This window comes from Platichthys flesus, chromosome 5, assembly GCF_949316205.1.
Source record: "Platichthys flesus chromosome 5, fPlaFle2.1, whole genome shotgun sequence".
Lineage (NCBI taxonomy): Eukaryota > Metazoa > Chordata > Actinopteri > Pleuronectiformes > Pleuronectidae > Platichthys > Platichthys flesus.
This window is the reverse complement of record NC_084949.1, coordinates 20,967,023-20,989,917: the sequence shown is the minus strand read 5'-3', so window position 1 is coordinate 20,989,917 and position 22,895 is coordinate 20,967,023. Positions and strand designations below refer to the sequence as shown.

The 22,895-nt window shown below is 43.8% G+C and overlaps 1 protein-coding gene across 1 annotated transcript in view; it reads left to right on the top strand.

Moving 5' to 3' along the window:
- Window positions 1-22,895, top strand: part of znf827 (zinc finger protein 827) — a 65,756-nt gene that overhangs the window by 16,233 nt on the left and 26,628 nt on the right. The window contains exons 2-5 of the mRNA XM_062387014.1: window positions 4,977-6,254; window positions 8,586-8,758; window positions 9,010-9,505; window positions 16,706-16,984. Coding sequence (XP_062242998.1) covers window positions 4,977-6,254; window positions 8,586-8,758; window positions 9,010-9,505; window positions 16,706-16,984 — 2,226 coding nt within the window. The remainder of the gene's footprint in view (window positions 1-4,976; window positions 6,255-8,585; window positions 8,759-9,009; window positions 9,506-16,705; window positions 16,985-22,895) is intronic.

The following is a 22,895-nucleotide window of genomic DNA, read 5'->3' as shown; positions in this document are numbered from 1 at the left end:
AAATGTGTCAGTTTATGTAGAGAAGATGTAATAGACATACCTTGTCTCTGCCTCCTGTAGTTTAGGTCCATAGCTTTGATGACACATCTTAGGTTATGAGCAAGATTTTTTTCTTTTTACATGAGAAGCTAAAAATGGAAGAGAAAAATATACCAGGGGTAAAGTGCACTTCATCTGCAATGAGGAATTTCAGAGGTCTGGGGCTCTCAGTCGTCTCATTCTCTTCCAAGAACACTTCTCCTTCCTGTTTCACCTCTGGCACACTGCCCAAAGTACCCACAAACCACGGAGGCCAAGGCCGAAAATACACAGATGGTAATTTGCACTACATTTCAATACGACTCAACCGCCATTATATATAGCCCTGCTGCCTGAACCCTGATCCCCACTGAGAGTATCGGCTCACCTCGGATTCCAACTAAAAGATGGTCTGTTTGTGTCTTTGTCACAGACTACAAGTTGGACAGGATAATAGATATATCTAGAGTTGGAATACAGGGGTGGATTCGTAATGTTTGATTGTGTAAAATGAGCCTTCAATACATCAAGGATTTTTATTACCTCGGACCAACACATGGTTTCAACATATTTAATATTGGATTTAAATGATTTAGCTCACTGTTACATGAAAAAAAACTAGATGCATAGAATAGTCATTGATAGTATAGGCTTTTACAACCATTTTATAACTGAGTAAATACAATACAAGTACTCATATACTGTATATGGAAGTACTGATACTCAGAGTCCATCTTAATTGATGAAAGCTTGAAATAACTGAGTTTATTTAATGGAAAGGTGTGTTTCTTCCCCGCATGTTACATGCTCCATTGTATGACATATCGCCTCAGCAATCACATGTCTTGTCCATTACCTTGTTGGTTGTCGTGTTTCATCAACTTCCTAATGGAAATATGATGGCTAAACTTTGGAGCTGTAGTCATGTTGCTGCAGCAAAAGAACAACAGCATCTAACAGATTGATGGCACGTCATTTCATCTGAAGGGGAGAAGTGTGTCTGCTGGCTCCCACACATCCAGCTGGATTTATTTAGAGCATCTGTCTTTAATTATTTATTTTTTTATGACATTTGTATTTGAGAAAGCGGGAACGACATGATGGGAGACAAATGCTCAAGAGGAAAAGAGAGCATGTTGGTGTGAAAGAGATCAAGCAAGTGCCAGATTATGGAAAAAGGAAGGGAGGCGACCCTGATCCGGTGTGTCCCAATTAATGGAATTACCTTACTCCTTGGGAGGTTAGTCATTTGCAGAGACGTGAGCACGCCCGTTCAGCGTCTCTCCCACCATATTGTCCAGCGAGTGCTAATAAGGCAGCGCTGACCGCCGGGCGTGCTCATTAGCATAGCCCGCGGCCGTGGCAACCTCCGCCAGGGCCCAGCCGGACACTTAATTACCGCCACGGTTCCTTCTTCACTACATCCATACTCACTGCCTTCCTTCCTATGTCCGCACCACAGCCCTGCCTCCTTAACCCACCCCCAAACACACATGCTGCTATCACTTACTCCCCAGCCGGAAAGGATGTAAGGCTAATTATTTTGGTGATGTAGATGTGATGGCTTTAGTCTTTTATGTCTTTGTGGTCAGCAATCTTTGCGATTTTAGTGATTCCCTGACCCGCACTACCGCTCTCTGTTTCCTGCTCCCTCTCTTTCATTGCTATATTAGCTCATGGGCATGACTCTCCTTTTTGACATCGGCGCAGCATTGATGCACCCCCGGTCCAGCCTTAATCGGCTAATGGCTTCCTCTTCTTTCCTGCCGAGCCAAATCAACCCCTCCCTTAACCATCCCTCTATCTGTCCCTCGCTTCCTTCGCCCTGACATCTCCTCTCCCCGTACCCTGTTCAGGCCTGGGGTCAGTAAGGCCAATTTTCATGCCTGGCTAAGTCACAGAGTAGCTTTGTGTGTGTCTCTGTCTGTACGTCTGTGTGTATGTGTATATGAGAGAGAGAAAGAGAATTTGTTAGGCAGTAGCATCACACAAGTCATGTGGTGGGTGACCTCCTGATCTACCTTTACTCCAGTCCCTTGTCCTTCTCTACTTTCTCTAACTCACACTATTCCCTTTACCAGCAATCATTCTGTGTGACAAGGTTAGTTGAAATATCACTGACTCCTGTAGTGAGCTTGTATGTGTGTGTGCGCGCGCGCGCACACACACACACACACGCATGCACCCCTCTCTGACCTAGAAAAGCTGTGTCCAAAATAATCCTGCCAAGTTCACAAATGGAGATTGTTGACAGCACTACATGGTGGAACAATGAACAAGTCCACTACCTGAAATCTCAAACTGTTTTTCGCTGTAGTTACAGGCTGTGAGCTGCCTGTCTAGTTTTTGTGGCCCGTTAACAAAACAAATAGAATTGCAAACACTGTAAGTTACAGGGGTGCTACATCGAAATATTTTCGGCCGGTCTGTTTACATGTCTGGTCAAGCTCAAGACAAAGTTCTCTGGCATGTCTTGATGCCCTTTGGCCTCCTCTCTATGCCGCCTCAGTCTACATTTTGACTTGTTATGGCTCCGTCTTTGTTTATAATTTGGTCGCACTATACATCTCTGTGGACCAGAGAGAGAATCCCCCGCCACTGCACCACTGAATCACCCGTGTGTGAGTGATAACAGATCCAGACTGCTGAGCACCCTGCAGCTGTTTGTCTCAACATGCAAGTCATCCCCGCCATTACACCGCTAAATGGTTCCCTTTCAGTGGCAGACGCTTGCCGCCTAGGCCCGGATCTTCATGCCTCCATCACTCGGGGGTTGTGTGTGTGTGTGTGTGTGTGGGGGGGGGGGGGGGGGGGTTGCAGTTACTGTCGCTGAGCCAGCCACTGCACCGGAGGAAAAGCAGTTGAATGTGTAACAGAAAATGCATGCAGTGGGGGAGTACTTTAAATCACATTCTTGGCAGGGTTTTTGCAGTATAAACATGTATGCACATGCATATGTTTGTCCCCATGCGTGTAATCAGCATACAGCAGAAGTCACAAGCACAGCTCTCAGACGAATCACCCTTAGAGCTTGGGCCGGAGACCATGACCTTGGGAAATGTCATTCCGCCCAAGGGGGTGGCTTGCCTGTGACACAAAAAACCCTGGTAGTGGAGTGCAGCAGTCCACTGTCGTGGTGTAGTGTAGCGTCCGGCTGCACCTAACCCTCAGGTTTAAGAGTGAACCTAGGAAGCAGGAGAATTCAGCCTCAAGGCCAAGACCTTGGGTCAGCAATCTAGTGATTTTCCACCACATTACAGCCATTAGTAGTTCTTGCTGTTTTTGTATGTCACATGGAAATGGGTCAAGCCCTGCCCTGCATGACTCATTGGCTCCTTCTGCCTCTCCCTCGCTTTCATTCCTGTAAACCCTTCTCAGGTGGTAAAATGGCTTCAAGGAGCATGGAAATTGGGTTCACAATGTATGCATATTTTTACGTTTTCATCGCCTTTAGAAAATTATTGAGAATGAGAAGGGTCATGCATGGTGGGTATACTCATCCTGCTTTATGTGTCTATATGCTATCTATTAGACATAGATTAGACTGTTTTAAATGCCATAAGACTAATATTAGGACACAATCTGCTGCATTTTTTGGGGGGGCATTTGAACTTTGTTTAGTGTAAAATCTAAGATGGAAAAGTGTTTGTGTTGGGCATGAGAAGGTGTTGGGAAGTATGTGAACCTAGTTTGATATCTGTTGCTGCAGGAGAGTAACGGTCATAGTGGGTTGTGATGTGGTCACCTTTTGTGGACCATGGTGAGCCATGTTGGCCAGACGTCAGCCAACTCTAATGATCCCAACAGGTTGCTGGTGGAGTTGCCTGGAAACCGTTTTGACTTTTCCTGTAAACAGTAAGAGAAGACACACTATGCTCTGTCAGGGTTATGAGGGTGAAGACGTATGTTTGTGTGTGAGACATTATAAATAATTATTTCACAGCCTCATGTTTTTGCAACTGTGCGAGTGCTTAGTATTTTCAGAAATCTCTGCCAGCTACTTTTTAACAGATGCTTTGTGAGATTGTGTACAGTAACCCAAAGAGGAGAAAGGAAAAAAGTAATTTGACATTTTGTTTTGCCCAGGCTTAGTGCTTTTGACATGTTCTTATGGAGGTTTGTTAATATGTATCAGGAATATTCACTTTTCTTTGTTCGCCCTTGTCTGGCAAGCTGTAATGTTTTGCTTATGAATATTGATACATGAAGTGTATATTAATGACCCTCGGTGACCCTAACCCTATCCTTATTGGCTCCCCGGTGGTATCTGCAGGCTCATGAATATTAATCTAGTTCTGTAACCTCCATTACCCTAATCTTTGCTGTCTAGCCTCCCAGAAGGACCTGTTGTCATGGTAACCTCTTTACTAGACTCTTCCAGTCCAAGGGTGGGAAAAATATGATTTTTAAAAAGGCCAGAAAATTCTGAATTACGCAAACATCCTGAATGAGCCTTGTGGAAAGCTGCCATTATATAAGAGAGAGGGTGAATTTGTGCTGGTGGTCGATTTAGTGGTCACCTCGCATGAGCACTGAAGTGTGTATTTATACTTTAAATGGCTTTTGTATGACTTGAGTTGAGCAGGTAAATGTGCAAGGAATGTTCGAAAAAGTAGCTCCAGCTAAGCTTTCACATGGAACAGATCACTAATTGCCCTGAAAGATCAGACGAGCAAGCATGGGAAATAATAACAGTGAATCGTAAATAATAATTTTCAATGTTAAAAGCTGTTAACAGTTTGCCCGAGGCAGTGACTGTGCCCTTTACTTAACTCTCTGTAGTAAGTGTTTGATTTTTACAACTCTTATTCATAATATCTCAAGTTTTGCTTAGCGAAAAGCGAATGCCTAGTCCAAATGCTCAAGGGGAACCATTGTGATATCTTTGTTTTAATACTTGCATATCTTTAATTTCTGTGCCTTTGCTCTAAATTGTATGTTTTTTTTTCCTATTCCAGATGTGGACAGCAATGATGAAGGAGGGCCAGACAGCAGTCCTGTGGAGGAGGAGGCCTGGTTTGGGAATGCTTCTGACTCGCGTTCAGAGTCGTCATCCTATGGAGACACCCAGGATGAGCTCCTCCCACCCAGGGGCTCTTCTCCTGATGAAGGACCCGGAGTCAGCACTGGGTCTGGGGACCACGATACCTGTGGAGGCGAGGGCTCGGTGGGTTGTCCCACACCTGTCCATCGTGCCTCTTTAGAACTTCTTGGACTTGATGGAAGTGCGTTCTCGGCCCATGACACCCTCTCCTCTGTGGTATCATCACTGTACGGTGAAGCAGCATCTCGTGCCCTGGGAAAACCCCTCAGCAGTAACCTTCGTCGCCTCCTAGAGGCCGGGTCACTGAATCTTGACACTGGGGAGCTCCTGAGTCGCTCATCCAGGGGAGGTGCTGGAGGGGAGTCTCCTCCAATTGGTCTTGCCCCACCATTGACCCTCTCCCCATCTTCCCACCATGCCCACCAGTTAAGTGCTCTTGCCCGAAAACTGGCCAATAACAATAACAACAGTGGCTCAGCCTCACCAGCCTCCTTGGCACCCTCAGTAACCAACATTAAGCAGGAGCCTCATGACCCCTTTAACTCGGTCACCCCTAGCAATGGCAGTGGCTTTGTATGGGCAGGTGTCGCAGATAAATGGCCGCCGGCCAGCTGCACCACACCGTGCAGCTCTAGCCTATCTCCGGACTCTGCCATCCAGAAGTTAAAAGCAGCAGCAAATGCTGTACTTCAAGACAAAAATGCCGTGGCCGCCTCGTCAACAACTTCCTCCTCCTCCTCCACCTCGGCCTCATCCGCAGTGCCAGCCCTTGGAGGGGGTGGTCGAGGAGATGATGTGGTGCGCTTTGATGCCTTCAACTCTCCGTTCAGCCCACAGTCAGCTAGCTCGACCCTCGCTGCACTTTCCAAGAAAGTCAGTGAGCGAAGCCAAGCCTCGTCGACGGCAAGTGCTGCTACTGACCACCAAGGCTCAGCAAGTTCTTTTCTCTCACTTGTGTCAATGACCTCCTCTGCTGCCTTGCTTAAAGAGGTGGCAGCCAGGGCAGCGGGAAACCTGCTAGCAGAGAAGAAGGAAGGTTCCCCTTTGTTGACATCTGGAGTCCTCCAAGAGGATGTCAAGCCCCTTCTGGACAAGAACCAGAAGGCCCCCACGCCATCTACACCTACCCAGAGCCTAGAGTTGCTGTTGCCTTCGACTCCAAAGGGCAGAGGAAAACCCAGCAGCCAAGCAGGTAATCTTAATGAACAATAAAGGAATAACATGTATGCATATTTTCATACTATTATGTAACATGAATACACTAATCATAATAGTACTCAGACTAGTACAGACAATTTGAGACAAGCTCAGCTGTCCTATATATGAAACAAAAATCACAGATAAAATGTTTCTTTAGTGACGCACAGTTACAAACACTTAAGCACAATAAATGATTGCCTTGTGTTATACACTAAATCAGGCTGTAAGCTTATGAAAAACAAAATGACCTTTTCTTTTTTTAAATAATTGTGCAAATTTACCCGAAATTCAAGGAAACACTATTTTATAATCATTCCAATTCTTCATTTACCAGAGACATAACACCATCGATATCATGAAATATTACTCAATGCTGTTAATTCCAATACATTTCAACTAATCGTGCAATTGTAGCAGCTCCAATAGATGAGGTGTCTTCGCTGTCACAGTCTTGAGAGCAGCAGGTTTACTTGTCACCAAAATGCTTTCACAGAGAGAACACTACCATGGCATGTTTTCTCCAGTTTGTAATAGTTTTGTTCTCACCTCACTGGCGCTGAAGTAGCGAGTAGTGTAACTTCAGCTTAACTGTCAGCCGAGCAGAGAGCGTAGCCGAAAGAAAACAGCCCTGGCTGGCCTTCTAGTCTGGGAAATGGTCTGTGGGCTCAACGGGGGGTTCCGACTGAGACCTCACTGCCTTCCCATACCAGCTCGTTTGTGCTCGGATGTGCGTGCTGCCAAAAGGGGGCCGTCAGTGTGTGCTCGGCACAGTGGGGAGCCCTGGAGTCCATATCCATCTCGGCAGCCTCCTCCTGGCTTCAGCCCCCACTCACCATGGCCCTCTGCACCGATCAGCACAGCAGACTTAAGGCCAAACACATCATACTTTCCACTGACTGGATACAGATGTGTGCACACTCACACAAACACGCACACACAAACACGTTCTCTCTCCCTCTCTCTCCCTCTTATGCTCGCTCTCTCCATTACACACAAATGGTCATGCAGTATATTCTCTAAGTGTGTACGCAGATGCAGACATATAACCCAAACAAGGGCGCACGCAAGTCTTGTACAGGGAGAGAGAAAGCTTCAAAGTGCAGGCTCTAACTAAGTAGCCTTTAGGGAGAACAGAATGTTTTCAGAGAGATGGATGGGCACTTTTGAGGGATTGTGTCGCAACCCCGCCAAATCTAAAATGGCTGGATCAAATTGACTTCAGACAGATGAGGTAGTTGATGTAATATGCTGTGATGTGCATGCTAAGAAGGGGGTCTGCTCTAACCTGTGAGCTGTCAAGGTCGGCCCGCGCTGTAAAAATGCAGGTAGTTGTTTGGTCGCCAGACTGAAAAATGTGACCTTGATTATTGACTGTCGTGTCTTGTTTTATTGTTGACCCTGGCCAATTCCACTATAAAACTGTGTTGCACCGCTCTTTGCATATACAAGGAATGGCTTTGATTACATAGGAAACAGGCATTTTAAGTGCGAAGATAAAGGTTTCAAACACACATTTGCACTCCCCGGCTTTATTTCTGCTCCACATGCCTCGACTTTGTGTAAGCAGAAGTAATTTCTGCATTGTGATATCTGCTGTGCTTGGAGAGGTTGGGCCGCAGATGGCAGTTTATTGTTGCAAATAGGCAGTCTCGAGGTTTTACACCTCAGGTCAATGAATGGCTGAGCACAGTAATTTCACCAAACACTGATTACCAGATGTTTTTCAAGGAACGGTGCTGGAATACTTATGAAGCCATCCTGACAGGCCCTTGCAGAATTTGTAATGCAATCATGCCTCTTTCTAATAAGACCAATTAAACAGTAATGGATGCCGGATATGAAGCCAACAACAATAATCGAGATACTAAAACATGCTTGAGTTTTTACTTCCATTGTTCTATTGCTTCCAGCTGGCATTTCCCCTGATAGTTTTCACCATTAGGTGTTGGGGATTTGTCTCTTCCACTTCTGTAAATACTAAAGTGATGTTTATTTCTTTTAGGTAAAGGAGGTATATTTCTGCAACTTAATACATTTTTCAATGCTCTGAAAGGGCATCAAAGTCAACACTTTTTATATAGCACATTTAAAACTACCACCATGTTCAACAGGCTTTAAATATGAATTATATATAAATGTACATAAAACAAAGAGAAGGTATAGAAAACACCAAAGCAATGAAACAAACATTAATAATTGAGAATTAAAAAGTAGCACAATGACAAATGAAATTAAGGTCTCCATCTCAACTCTGAATTGAAAGCCACGGAAAAGCCTTTGAGACTGTCTGTAAATAGTAACGTTGACCTGTGGTGCCTTCAAGGTTCTCCTGAGGATGGGGGAAAACCGTTCCAGTGTCCGGTGTGTGGCCTGGTCATCAAACGCAAGAGCTACTGGAAGAGACACATGGTCATCCACACAGGCTTAAAAAGCCACCAGTGTCCCCTGTGTCCCTTCCGCTGTGCTCGCAAAGACAATCTCAAGTCCCACATGAAGGTGAGATCACATTGATATTCTTCATTTGTGACCATGCAACCCTTGTCATACCCACACACACCATCTTCAATCAGGCCTTATTATGACTCTTGAAATATAATTGCTAACATTAAAAGATATCCATGCATTCGTTAAACTTTGAACACGTCCTCTCCCCGGCATAATTAAACACTGCTGCATATTTGTTGTATAATCTCACTGATCGCACAGAGAGAGAAGAAGTGATTCTACACATAAACCTGTTTTTCCAGGTACATCAGCACCAGGACCGGGGTGAAACATTTCAGTGCGAACTTTGCCCTTTTACCTCCTCCCGTCACTTCAGCCTGAAGCTTCACATGCGCTGCCACCAGCACTTTCCCCGCACAGATGTCAAGGTGAAAGAGGAGCTCACCACCGACACGGAGGGCGAGGGCTCCCTGATGGGTGACAGCGGCTCGGCGGACCTGGGAGGCATGGAGGCATCCCCGGTGCACTCAGACTCTCAGCAGCAGACGTCTCCTCCGGCCGAGGTGTCCTCCAATCATGTCCACATCAAGGAAGAGCCGCTAGAGAGAGACCTGTCCGTGCTCTCCCCCTTTAGCATCTGCAGGGAACGTCCCAGCAGTAGTGCCAACTCCCTGGACCTACCTGGAGTTGGGGTCGGAGTCGGGGTCAGATCAAGTCCCAGTGGTCTAACCACGGCCTCCCTCTTCAGCCCTGACATCTCCACCAAGACAGCAACTGACCTGCTTATGAAGCTATCAGGTTAGCATTCATTTTATAATGCGTATTAGAATATTTATATTTACATATTGTGAAATTCGACTCTCACTTCACTCTCAGTATTTAGGCTTTATTTTAATGATTGATTAATCATTGTTTGTTATTATTATTATATTTATCATTTGTTAATCCTTTGGTTTATAGGATATCAGCAAATATAAAAAAATAATTGAGTTTTGAAAAATTACTTAATTAATTTTTTTACCAGTAATACAGTATAAATAAATCATGGATAAACCGCTTACACAGACACACTGATAGCTTGACTCTTCTAACCCTTAATTGTTTTGTTTATTGTACCGTTTTTCTCAACTTGACTTTGGAACTCCAGTCAGTGCAGTAGCGCTTTCATCATAAGTTTTCACGTCTTCAAAACTTGTCTGTGAAGACATCTGTGCTGATCTGACGTTGTCTCGCCTTTGCCTTATGTTTTGTTTTGATTTTTTGTATCGCTGTCACCAGAAATAACATTCTTAAGAAGTGTAAACAGTTTTATGTTTATCGTCTTGGGTCAAGGCTGAAGTTTGTCTCTGAGGTGTTTTTTAATGGTTTTCTAAAACAATTGGAGACTAAAATGTCTGGGAGTTGGCTCAAAACTGTAGTGAACAGACAGTTTAAGGTCCTGACAGTGGTTAATATAATAAAATGTTTAGACTTTTCATGGACGTTAACATAAGAAACAATTCCACATCCCACTTGTGTTATCGTTTAAACAGTGAATTGAATCAAAAGAAATTAAACAATATTTAGACTTTTTATATCTTTCTATTAAATCGGAAGCATCGAAGAACCCGATGTCGTGCACTTACAACAAGTAAATATGCCTAAATGGATATGCTTTATTTATTGAGCCTGCAAGTATTCTTTAAAACAATAACATGGTATTTAGTGGATGGGTTTACAACAACAGCATTGAAACTTTGCACAGACACGAAAGTTGACCCTTTATCAGTGTAACATGTATATAAGAATATACTGTTCTTTTCTATTGTGTTCCTAGTGCCACCTACATAAGTGCATACACGCACATAGCAGACAAAAGTTTTAGAACACTCTCATTTTTCATTTAAATTTAATCAGTTCAAGTGAACTGAATAACCTTGGCTGGTAAAAAGGTCAGTTGTAAACTGCCCAAGGTAAAAAATAAGTCAAGGTCAGCAAAAACGAAAAATCATGTACATTTCACACAAAACTAAAATGAAAGTTAATGCAAACAATTTCTGCATGTGCTTTAACTCTTGTCATTTATTTAAAAATCCATTGTCTGTACAAAGACAGTGAGGGAACAAATAGTTCACTACATCCTCTGATGCATTATAAAGTACTGTTGGGCAGGACTTGAATTATATGCGCTGTCAGAATGATGAGCAAAAAGACGAGAAACAATGAGGGACTTACTGGTTTGTCAGGAAGATACAGCAAGATACTAACCCAAAACGTTAGAGATGGACCAAGTAGTATTCAGCAGTTAAAGTGAATCATATTCAGAAATAGTGGGTCTGTGTTTGCACCAGCGTGTGTGTGTGTGTTTTGCAGATAGCAAGGCTTTAATAATTTGAAATATTCCAGTAACATCCAAAACACAATCGACTGATTTATTGTCACCCGTCTTGTGACATGTCACTTTGAACACAAACATGTTATTTGTGTGTTTTGGAATAAGCAGCAAAGATGAGACATTTTTAACATAATAAAAAATTCCAATCATTCTATGAATGACTGAGAGGCCTTGGAATCTTCTGATCCTTATAAAACAGTAGGCTTCAGTGGCTTCATGCTTCCTAAACGTTGCTTTGTCAGAGGTCAACAGGGGATGATATTTTTGGTATTTATCAGTTTAAGTGCATCTTAGGCTGAAACGGTGTATGAATGCTTCCACCACCATGATTGACATAGGCAGAATAGAAAATGCACATAAAAAAATCATCTCAAGTACCGATGAGCATTACACAAGTCATGACCTAAAATGAAGCATTTACATAGTTGTCAATAAATACTCTGGTTTAAACTATATATTTAATTTCCTTACTTCAGGATACCTAGTTATTATCAGATTTGTTGTCAAAGTACGTCTCTGCAGCTATGTGATGAAAAAAGTTGTCATATGACGTGGATATTTTTTAAGCTTTACATCATAATGATGCAGCATTTCTTTAACGAAACAAACTTGACAAACATGCTGCTCGAAGGTTTTCTAGGTTCAAACTGTGTTTAGATGCATTCCACCATGTTGCAAAATATCAGAGTGTAAACCTGGAGAACGGCAAGATTGATGGAAAAAGGTTGACTGAGGTTCAGCGCCGGGGTCCAGGCTACGGCTGCCACTCTTCCACTTAATGCTGTGTAATTAGATTGAGATCTTGAGTGAGGATGGGAGGAAAAAACCCTGGGAACATTAGATTAATTAAAAATGTATGCATAATTCATAATTAAAAAGGAATTCATAATTTGAAATGATTAGCGCCCTCAGCGCCATTCTGTGACCCCGCCAGGATGCACAGGGATTGGGCCGGCTTAGTTAACTCCCCCTCGATCTTGCACGCCCATGCGCCACATGGATGCCCCCTGGGTGCCAGTTGCACTTCACTCACAGACTGCAAAATCAAGCCCGGGCAACTCCCAAAGGAGCCAAGATGGCTTCTCACAATGTCAGTCCAGTGTCAAGTGGCGGACATCTTAGTCAGGGCATCATTCAAGGACAATGAGGGAGGATATAAAAAGACAGGATGAGAGGATGTTGAACTTGAATGCATGATGATGGGTTTTAATGAATGCAGCTGCTTTGATCATAAAGTTTTCCCTTTGTTGGGTGGGGCGGAGTTAAAGACAGAGGGTTATGAAGCTGGTAAGAACTGGCCTCAGATCTTGGCGAGACTTACCCATGCCACAGAGCAGCCTGGGAGGGAGAGGTGAGGAAGTTCCTCCTGGGACCTCTAGACTCTATTTCTTTTGACCTCCCTGCCAACCCAGATTGAGTGTGTACACGAGCAGCTCATCCCTCCTGCTTTTACACTGCTGTCTCAGTGCCTCAATCCCACAAGGCCTATGAGGAGGAGAAGAAGGGGGGTTGTACAAAAAGCCGGAGAGGGAAAGATGAAAAAAAAAAAAGATACAGATAATGTGACAGCAAGTGAGGGAGAGGGGAAAAGAGGTAAAGAGGGAGTTGCATGGAGATCCCCAGGCATAAAAAGCCACTGAACTCTTTCCGACCTCTGACATAATAAGCATATCATTTTTTGGGCTGCCCTGCTTTCCACTGTGCGTTATACTGATACCCTTTGATTTTGAACCTTGCACGCTGACACAACCGTTAGCTATCCAGTGTGATCCACATTTTGATTCAGAGATGAAAGCCACCGAGACACTTTGAAATGCACAGCCCCTACCCTGTGCCCAGTGGACCCTGAGTTAATAATGACAGTGGGCACTGCTCACCCTCCAAACGCCAACCCACCCCCCCCCGCTGCGGTGACACAGGCACAACGAGCTTGACCCTGGCTGGGTGTGAATAATTGGCATGCAGGGGGTTGTGGGAGGTGTTGCATCTGTCATGATGCGTCTGCAGTTGTCTTATTTATCTTTGTCCTAGGAGAGTATCTTGCATGCCATGCTTTGATGCAGCGAGATGAGGCACTGGTGGAATTTTAATACTGTACAAGGAAAAACAGCTTTTTAAGAGAACATGTGTATTTCCCTCCATTATCATGTCTTCATCTGACTTGCTGCTGTATTTGAAAACACCGTAGTTTCATCGTATTTTGAGATACATTGGCTTGAATTTCATCTCTAAGTTGACACTGAGTACTTTGGCTGCAGATGCTTTAGTTTTGTCTCTTTTTGAACATCTAGATTGAATCTGTAATCTTATGTCCCTCGCCCTCCAGCTCTGCATGAGCAGACACAGGCAGGCCTTTTATGTGTGACCTCTGGTACATACATCCCCACTGTAGCCATCAGTATCATTGTCCAGTGTCTAGCACACTGTCGGCTATTGTTGGGTTCTCAACCTGCCCCACGTAGTCCTGTGCATTTTTTTTTTCTCTGGGAGAAAACAGCAGCCAATTGTCAGAGGGTGAGCAGGCCAGCGTGACAGAGGTGGAAAGCTAATGAAGTTATTTGACGGCAGCCCTGGCCACGGAGTGAGAGGTGAGGCGGAGTGGACAAGCACCTGGCAGCGAGACGGATGAGGCGCGAGAGAGAAGCGCGGTGAAGGGGAGAGAAACGGGGGGAAGAGAATGCTGATAGAAGTAGCGTTGGTGGCAGATGTCAGAAGGGTGTTGTAACATGGAGACAAACTGATAGCATCGTCAACCCTGAGCTGGAAGCGGCTTTACAGTATCATGAACAAGAAGCACACATCGGCCTGGGTACGTACTCGGCACAGGCAGGAAGCTCAGAGAAGCGAAGCCAAGTCACCCAGAGATGCCCATCTCCTCCTCAGATGTGTGTTCACTACACAAGATGAACTGCCAGAGACTGAATGCTCAGGATACTGTTGTGATTGTAAAATTCTGGCAGAAACAAGACTCAAGAATAAGCTTGGCATTGTAGGCTGATCTTTCCCCCTTGATTCTGTGCTCTTGCTTTTTGTTATTGAGCCATCAGCTTGGAGAAATAAAAAACAAAAAAAAAACGTGCCCATTGGATTAGCCTACTAAATAATTCATTGAGCTCTGTAACATAGATTCTGAGTGGAAATACGCTCTATTTATAGCGACAATCCAAAAGGTCACAGAGTGTTGTGACTTTGTGTGCGAGTGCACGGCCCGGGGTTGTTTTTGTTCTCGTGAGGCTACAGAGAAGAAGAAGAAACTGAGAACCTGTGAGGAGTCCGTATGTATCAGTGGCGCAGCCCAGGATTCGCGTATGATTTGAATGCATCATGTGAACTGTTGTTTGTGGCCACACAAAGTGAGGATTTTGCCTTGGTCAGTGGATATGCTTGTGTCTGTGTGGGCAGTGTGTTTTTATGTGTGTTTGTAAGACGGTGACCAAGTGTGCTGTCCCTGTCTGATCCGACATGGCCCAACACGCTTCTAATTAGAGGACGTCCTTCCAGGTGCTGACCAGGTTATACTTAGCCTGCCCGCTGACATCTGACGGTGTGACATTTCCAGCTGGTGCCGTGTGCGACCCTGCGCCACTGCCCCTGAACTTGAAGGTCACTGCCCGCTCGTCCACCCCCCTCCTCCTCGTCACCTCTCATCCGCTTCCTTCTCCCCCTCTTGAACTACAGCCCCGACCTGCCATGGTGTGGCACTGCGGCATCATGGCACCGCATGGGTGGTCAAAACACAAGCACCTGTCCCCTTTTCGTGCCCTGTATCCCCTGTCCCTGAGGCCTCTATCCCTCCGGCATAGATCATCATTAATCAGAGGGGCCAGAGTCGGCACAGATTGATGATGCGAGCAGGGGGTGGCAGGCCTGTGGCGGCTAGAGATGTTAGGTGAGACGTCGGGGTGAGGAGCCGAGTAGTTCTCTGCTGGGGCAAGAGGAGACTGGACAGCAGTCCGCCCAAGAGTGATAGCCTCTCATATCCATGCCCTGTGTGTCTGTGTTAGTGTGTAAGACATAGGGTACATGCTAGAGGGTACAAATTGTTTCAAGTGTCAAAAGTTGTGTCAGAAGATGTGTGTGTTGGCGCCACAGTCAAATTATATTAGTTTTATTTCGATTAAATTAGTTTTTGAGCTTTTTTTATTATGAACTAGTTATAACGGCCAAGCTCTTTAGAGCCTCCCCGCCTGTGGTGTCTGTTGGATTGGTGCACAGATTGGAATGTTCATATTTCAGATGATCAGCATGACCACTACATTTTAAATGACATGATAATTTAATTTGATTTGAGGAAAATTTGCCAAGAAGTGCAAATATTATTATTATTATTTTATGGCATATAGATTGTATTTATACAGCACTTTTACAGTCTTGTCGACCATTCAAAGTGCTTTACAGTCTCATTCTCATATTTACACAAAGCTTCTACACATTTACACAGCGCTTCTATGCACAACACTTTCTATCACACACAATTCATACACACCATGGACACTTCGGAATGCAGACTGAAGATGCTTGGGATCGAACCGCCGACCTTGTGGTTAGCAAACGACCCACTCCTGCAGATACGGTTGCATCTTTATCTCACATGGGATAACATTTGGGATTTTACACACACACATACACACATACACACAAAAACCCTTCTTCTCTATGTCCATTCTTCAAAAGAAGATAATAATCAAAATTGTCATAAAACCTGAATTATTTAACTCTTTATTGTACCATTTACAATTTTCACTATTAAGCTATAGCCTGTGTAAACCATAATTTTAGAACAGGGTGTAGTGGAACGTGCTGAGAGACACAAAGACACGCGCTTGCCCTGCTGTTCTTTTCTTGGCGGCTATCGGAAGTTGCTCCATGTCTAATTATTAATTATTCATTTAAGGCGGATTAGATGTGGCCCAGTTTCTCTTGAAGATGGCTGGTGAGCAGGGGGATACATGTGACAGTTCACTCCCTAACCCAGGCTACACACTGTAGAGATGGCAGATAAGGCTTCAGGTAATTGCTAGTGCGTCCAAGAGGTGTGCTGGAATAATTTCATGTCCTTCTGTCTGAAAAGGATTTGGAAGATGTCAGAGAAAAGAAAGGAAGAATAGAGTGCAATGAAGGGAATGGGGAGAAACCCAGTGTAAAGGACACAAATAAAAAAAGAGGACTTGGGAATTTGTCGCCCTAAAGAATCAGAGAGAAGGCCGGCAATTCGGCTGCAACCTGCATTGGGCCACAGTTGCATCGGTTGCAGAGAGTGGCTATGAAAACCCACAGTGGCTTACTTTGTTCCATTAAATACATGTTTTCATGTATCATGCATAATTTTATTTTCACTGATATTATGCTGACTCTTGGCATTAAAGTTAAGATGTTAATGTTGTTCTTTCAGTTACCACAATAATACATTTATATATACTAAGAATTTGAAGGAGCAGTAGTATTATAACACAGAGAAACAATTAAAATCCTCCACATAGGCTCTTGTCATTGCGGACATAAACTTACACACATTTCAGCTTAACCTTGTTTCAGTGATTTTCTTCTCCTGCCCTCCCTCCAATCCTTTCTCTTCAAATCATTCTTTCATTTCATTTCTTTCTTTTACGTCTTTCCCAATGCAGCAGCCAACCAGAGGGAGACGCTCAAGTCTCCATTCCACCTGAAGGAAGAGCCCAAGGTAGAAGAAGCGCTGAGCCCCAGACCGTCCTCCCGGTCCAAGAGCCAGGTCCAGCCAAGCTTCCCTGCGTCTTTTTGCCAGGATGGATTGACCGGGGTTGCAACAGTCATAGAACGCCCAGGGCTGCTGAAACCAAGGGAAGGAAGCCCAATGGCTAAAAACAGCTTGCTGAGCCAGGATATCAACATCAAGGTGGCCTCTGAGCTGCTGATGAAGCTTTCAGGTAGGCTGCCTACTTATCTGTGGATTCATAATATTTCGGCTATAAAGGGGAAATACAAATTAGCCTTGTAGGTCCAGACATATGTCTACATAATTCTTAAATTCATTTAAATAGAGCAAAAGAAAAAATAGTTTCTCTCTTTCTCTTGAAATTGTTTGTGTTTTTATTTCCTTAGTTCTTGAGAAACCGTTCGCATACATACTAGAATGTGTAAAAAATGTCATCATACAGAAATATTTCTTGTAAAGAGTGGGCCATGCTTGCCCTGTTATTTGATATGTGTTGGTTGGCTGTTATGAGTTTCAGATAGGCCAGTACTAGCTTGGGAGGTTGGCTATAGGCCAAAGGTTATGTCCCAGACTGCCATGAAAGGGGTTGTGTTGTTTTCTACCTTGGTCTACCTAACCAAGCTAAAATTGGGGGCTTCTAAAAGGTGAGCAAAGTGTACCTGTGTAGGAAAAAACAAATATGGTGGAATAGATTTACCCTCTGCTCTAGATGGCTGCAAAGACTTGGTAACTCCTGTGATGATATTTGTGTCACTTGTCTTGACCCTTCATTTTCTCTCTACCCTTGTCTGCATCAAGTTATTTCAACTTTAGAGAAAGAAGGGTGTTTTTTTTGGTCGTTGTTTTCTCTTAAGTTCCTTCACAAAACAAGATGGACAACTGGCAGATAAAATACTGTAGCTGCATGACGATTTTTGACTCGCACCGTGTCTCAACCTGTTCGGACCACTCTGACATCATCTTGTGCATCACGGTTTAGTCTTGTGCTGCTCCTAGATTGAGCTCAACTAGAATGCTGGTTAAAGTCCCCAGGCTCTGACTCCAGCTTCATATTTAAATTCGTAGCATATTGGGCGTGCATTATGTAGATCGCAACTATTGCTTTACAATTCCAAAACACTTTGTGTCACTGCTACATAAAGTTTAAAGCTACTGTGTATTTTAGCCTACAATCAAAACCACTATTGAGTGCCAGGTGTAGTTCAAGTATGTTATGGACACACCGCTGTTGGTCCACTGTGGGCTGCTGAAGTGTATCTCTATCAAGAATGACATTTTCTGTGTGTGCATCGCTATGCCCAAAAAGAGCTGGATTTTATGGAAAAAGGTTTTTCCTGGTATATCTATTAATATAAAAACACTTCAAATATTTTTAATATTTTGGGAACTTATGAAATAGAGATTTTAGTTTAGACAGTTACTACGCTAGAATTGTGCAGAAATACAATTTATAATAAGACACTATGCATCTGCCATATTTAAACCACAAGTGAGAGTCTGCTGGTGGCGCAGGGGGTGTTGCTCTATCCTCAGCTCTTCATTCTGTGCCAGTGTGTGTGTGCGTTTGTGTGTGTGCGTGCGTGCCTCACAGACACCTCACACACCGTTTGCCATTGTTCTCTCTGGGTCGACTGGTGTTCAGAGTGACTCATGCTAGCTGTGAGCGCTGTGGTACTACACGTGTGCTGCTCCACTGCCTGCCCCCAGGTCACGTTTCCCTGTGTGTGTGTGTGTCTGACGAAGACAAAACTGACATGATTACTACTTTAGAACACCACAAAAAAACAAGACATTGGCCTCTGTAGAAAAGAGGAATTGAGAGAATGATGTGGGCAGTGCTTAATTCCTCTGCCGTACTACCTCTACCTATTTTCTTTGTTTCATCACTCTCATACTTCAGTCTTGCACTTTTTTTTCCGCCATTTCCCATCCGTGCACTAACATTACCCTGCCAGTTCATTTGGTCCTCAAGCAGCATGGCCAGCATTTATCCCCTCCCATCACTTACACTAACTCTGCAAGGTTGACCTAGGTTAGGGAAAGATGCTGCAGCGTTCATCCATCCGCTGGCTCCCTCTGCCCCCTCACACAGTCCTTGGAGCGCAGTGCCGTCAATTGCCATGGCAACAACGGGGGCGGTAGATGGAGAGGGCTGTCTAGAGTGACAGCCTTGACAAGAGTCTGGACCCTCAAATGACCCTGGGGGGAAGGGAAGGAGAAAAAGATGGTGAGGAGGAAAGGAGGGAGAGCCAGGGAAAGGTCAGTGCCGTTACGGTCACGTGTGATTACGGTCATGAGGTTCAAGGGCACCTAGACTGTAACCTCACTCCGTCTCTTGTTAAAGGTCAGACCCAGAATACAATAACCCAGGAAGGATGCTTAAATAGGGAAATCATACAGGAGTGCAGCCCATGCATTTTCTTTGTTAAAAACATCACTCCACAGTGTATTTCGTCATTCTTGCTTGTCAGTACAGCACATGGACACAACCTAATTACATTTCTGCTGCTCATTTTTCCCCGACCATGGCATCGGACAGTCGGAGCAAGTGGGGTTGTCATCATTACTGCCCATTGTGCTGTAACATGAGTTGCATCATCCCTTTAACTAGGTCACTTCTTCTTCTTTGCGTCTCCCTCCCTCTCCTCTCTTCCTTATCAAACATTGGTTGGTCGTGTAGAGTCGCCTTGCTAATGCTACCTCCCCCACATCTGTTTAAAACCAGGCTGCTGGTGTCTGGGGGCTAATTACGCCAGGCTAAATAGTCCCTGGCGCCAGCGGCTAACGTGTCCTAGCAGATGGGCACTGGTGTTGCAGGGCAAGGGGAACATGGCGTCACAGGAAGGGAGGGGGGAGGGGAGGTGTAGGGCCCTAGGTGGTGCCCTGGCAGACTGGCATCGTGTGGGTAACAGCCGCGCCACCCACTCACCATCCAACCACCCTCGCTATAGGTGTGAAATCACACTTCTTACTTGTTTAACTCGTTACTCATTTCTAAGGGAACAGGCCTTCCATCTCTGAGGACATTTTACGGGCCCCCTCCTTTCTCATTGTAGATAATAAAAGTTGTATCAAACTATTTCGACTACTGAGGAGCCGGAATGACCTGGAACCAAATCAACAATTACACATTTTTAGCTTATGAGGATCTTTATCTTGATGTCACAAAAAACAACAACCTACTTACACAGAAGCAGAGCAACATTTCTGAATGCCATTCAAATGTAGGTTTGATCTTAGCTCATGCTTTGTTCCTGGTATGGATTATCATATCTTGTGATAGAGGATCTTTATCGTTTTATTAATTGATGTATTATATGGTGGTAATATAACTGTTTTGTTTATATCAGTGTGGCAAAGCAAAATGTGATTATATTTTCCCTTATAACTTAACTTCAAAATCCAACTAAAGGTTTAATTGTTGTCCTAATTCTGCTTCAAACTGATGATAATACGCATTAAATCATCAGTAAACCACAACAGATAAAGTGGCAGGATGTACAGCGACACTGTGCTGCAGCTGGATTTCTTTCGTTTTGCAACAGCAGCCTGTTAAGCCATGCACGATTTCCTCAAGATAACCACAATGAATCATGGTTCATGCAGGCTCTGAGGTGGCTACAGGTAGATTATACAGTTAACACCGCCTACTGCCTTCAGGATTCAGTCAACAGAAGTGCAAGGATTTAATTAGGTTCAAAACCAGTTTAGGATGACTGGTACAGCTTATTGATGTTGGTATTCTTCTTTAAAAAATGTTTTTATACTTTTGTCCACTTATTGTATTTTCATTATTCAGTATTATTACTGAATGCAATTGCACGGTCCCTATTGAATGGGAAAGTGGTTTCAGAGTTGTTTTAAACCTACTCTATTCCCACAAAACCTTTTTATCCCAATGATGGTTCATCAAAAGCAACATGTTCCAACTAATTTCAAACAGCCAGTTATCACCAAACAACAGCATCCTGCCTTTCAATAGTTTTTGCTTACATGCTGTTTCTCTACTACTCCTGCTTTTGTACCATAACAGTAAGCTGGGTTGAAGGTAAGGAACATATGGTTGGTGGTAGAAATGGTTGTGTTCTACAGAACTTGTTATATTAATCTTTGTTTTAGAATGATCTGTTTAGCTTACCTTGACTTCCATGAGATAATACTTAAAAACAACCTAATAAAGAAAGCCCTGAAATAATAGTTGTAAATTTATATATATATAGCCTTTTCCCTTAAGTTTTGTAACAGAATGGGATGTTCAATTGTCATGTTACATTCAATTGTCATGTTACATTCACTATGATTCACTATTTACCCAGAATGGCTTATCGCTGCATACTGTCCAAGCTGTTCATTATTCTAATTCACAACACTGGTATTACTGTACAGTCTTACTTTATGTTAAGCTCTACACAGCTCTGAGAGTGTCCTCACCGTGCCCCCTCAGTGTGGCCGCTCGCTGACCTCTCTTACTCCCACCCTCCCTACCTCCATATTCTGTCTCACTGGATCTTCATCACAGCCTATGGTTCTATTTACAGAAATGCAGAATTGATTCTGTTATCACCCTCTTACTATATATGTTTGTTTCCTGGGTGCTTTTTTTCTTAAATTTATATATGAGGGATGGTTGACAGAATCACTTGCTGTCTTTTGTCCCTGACCTTATATGATACAGTTTTTGTAGCCTTGGATCTGCCCTGGCTTGTGCCAAGTGTGTTTTGTTTAGGACTGCTTTATAAGGGCCATATCTGGCTCCTTATGGGCTGTTTATCAAGCGCGTCACTCTGAAGTCGGATGTAGCTGCAGTTTGCAACCGTTGGAAGGCTGAACTACTGAGAGCAAGCTGGTCGAGGATCAATTGTAGCAGCAGCTGTCTGTGAAGTCTGCAGGCAAGGCTGCTGTGGCTCCCACATGACATGCAGTCTCAACACTGCAGCCTTTGAAGCGCCTGAACTCTTCACCCCTGTCTGAGCAGGTCGACTAGAGAGCAGGAGTATAGAGAGATTGTGAGAGAGCGAGAGAGGGAGGGAGTGAGAGAGAGAAGATGGGGGCTGGGACAGAGATGTAGAATAACAGAGCAGTGAGAAGGGTAGACTAGGATAACAGGAGGTGGAGAGGTTGTCATTTAGGCTCTAGCCATTCCTCATCCTTCTGTCCTCCTCCAGGTCATCACTCTCATCCCGCTTTCTTCTTTCCTCTCTTTCCCTCGGGTGTTCTTTTTCTGGCACTGTTTGACTTTTTTTTTTCTTCTCTTTACCCTTCCTCTTTGCCTCTCCCTCCGTCAGCCTCCCTCACTACCTGTCTGCCCAAGTTTTTGCTCCTGTGCGGTCGATGCCTCAAACCAGAGCAACATATTGACGTAGCATGCATTAAATTACAAATGTATGTGGCTTTTTGTCTGTAGTGTAGTTGCAAATCAATCCAAAAATGCAAAATTCCTACTGTATATTCTCAGCGACACATCCACACAGATTCAAGTAGACACTTGAGGTTGTGAAACTGATCACTAAAAATGGAACATTGCGAGAAACCCAGTCAGTTTCGTTTGACACAGAACTGGAGTAGTGTTGCATCTGAAGTTATGAGTAGTGCATTTAGAGAAACTCTGCAAAAAGCTCACATTAGCAAATCTAGTAAAGGTGTGCAACATGGTTGCCATTACATACCTAATGGAGCTCAAAGGAGCTTTCGTTTGAAACTATTTACCGTATTCAGTTAAGGGTCAAATTTGGTCAAAAGATTTAACCCAGTTAATCCAAACGGATCTAACATTTGTTATTATTACTGACGCTCATGCTGTGCTATAGAAATGGGATCCACAAGCATTTGTTTAAGCAGTGACGTGAACCTTAAGCATAAAGCAAAACCCAACTAAAGCCATAAGTTCACAGTTTATTTACCACAATAGCGACGCCGACTGCCAGGAGAACAAAGATGTGTGCATGTGTATTTAATCGTCACACCTGCTCTTAAATTAACAGAAGGTTGAAACAATTCACTGCTGAACCTTTGGGAAAATATGGAATAAGGCCAAGAGGAGTTTTACACTAGAAGTTTTAAAAATTGGATTTAAATAGAACAATACACCCCAGATGGTCAAAGGAGACTATTGTGGGTGTTGA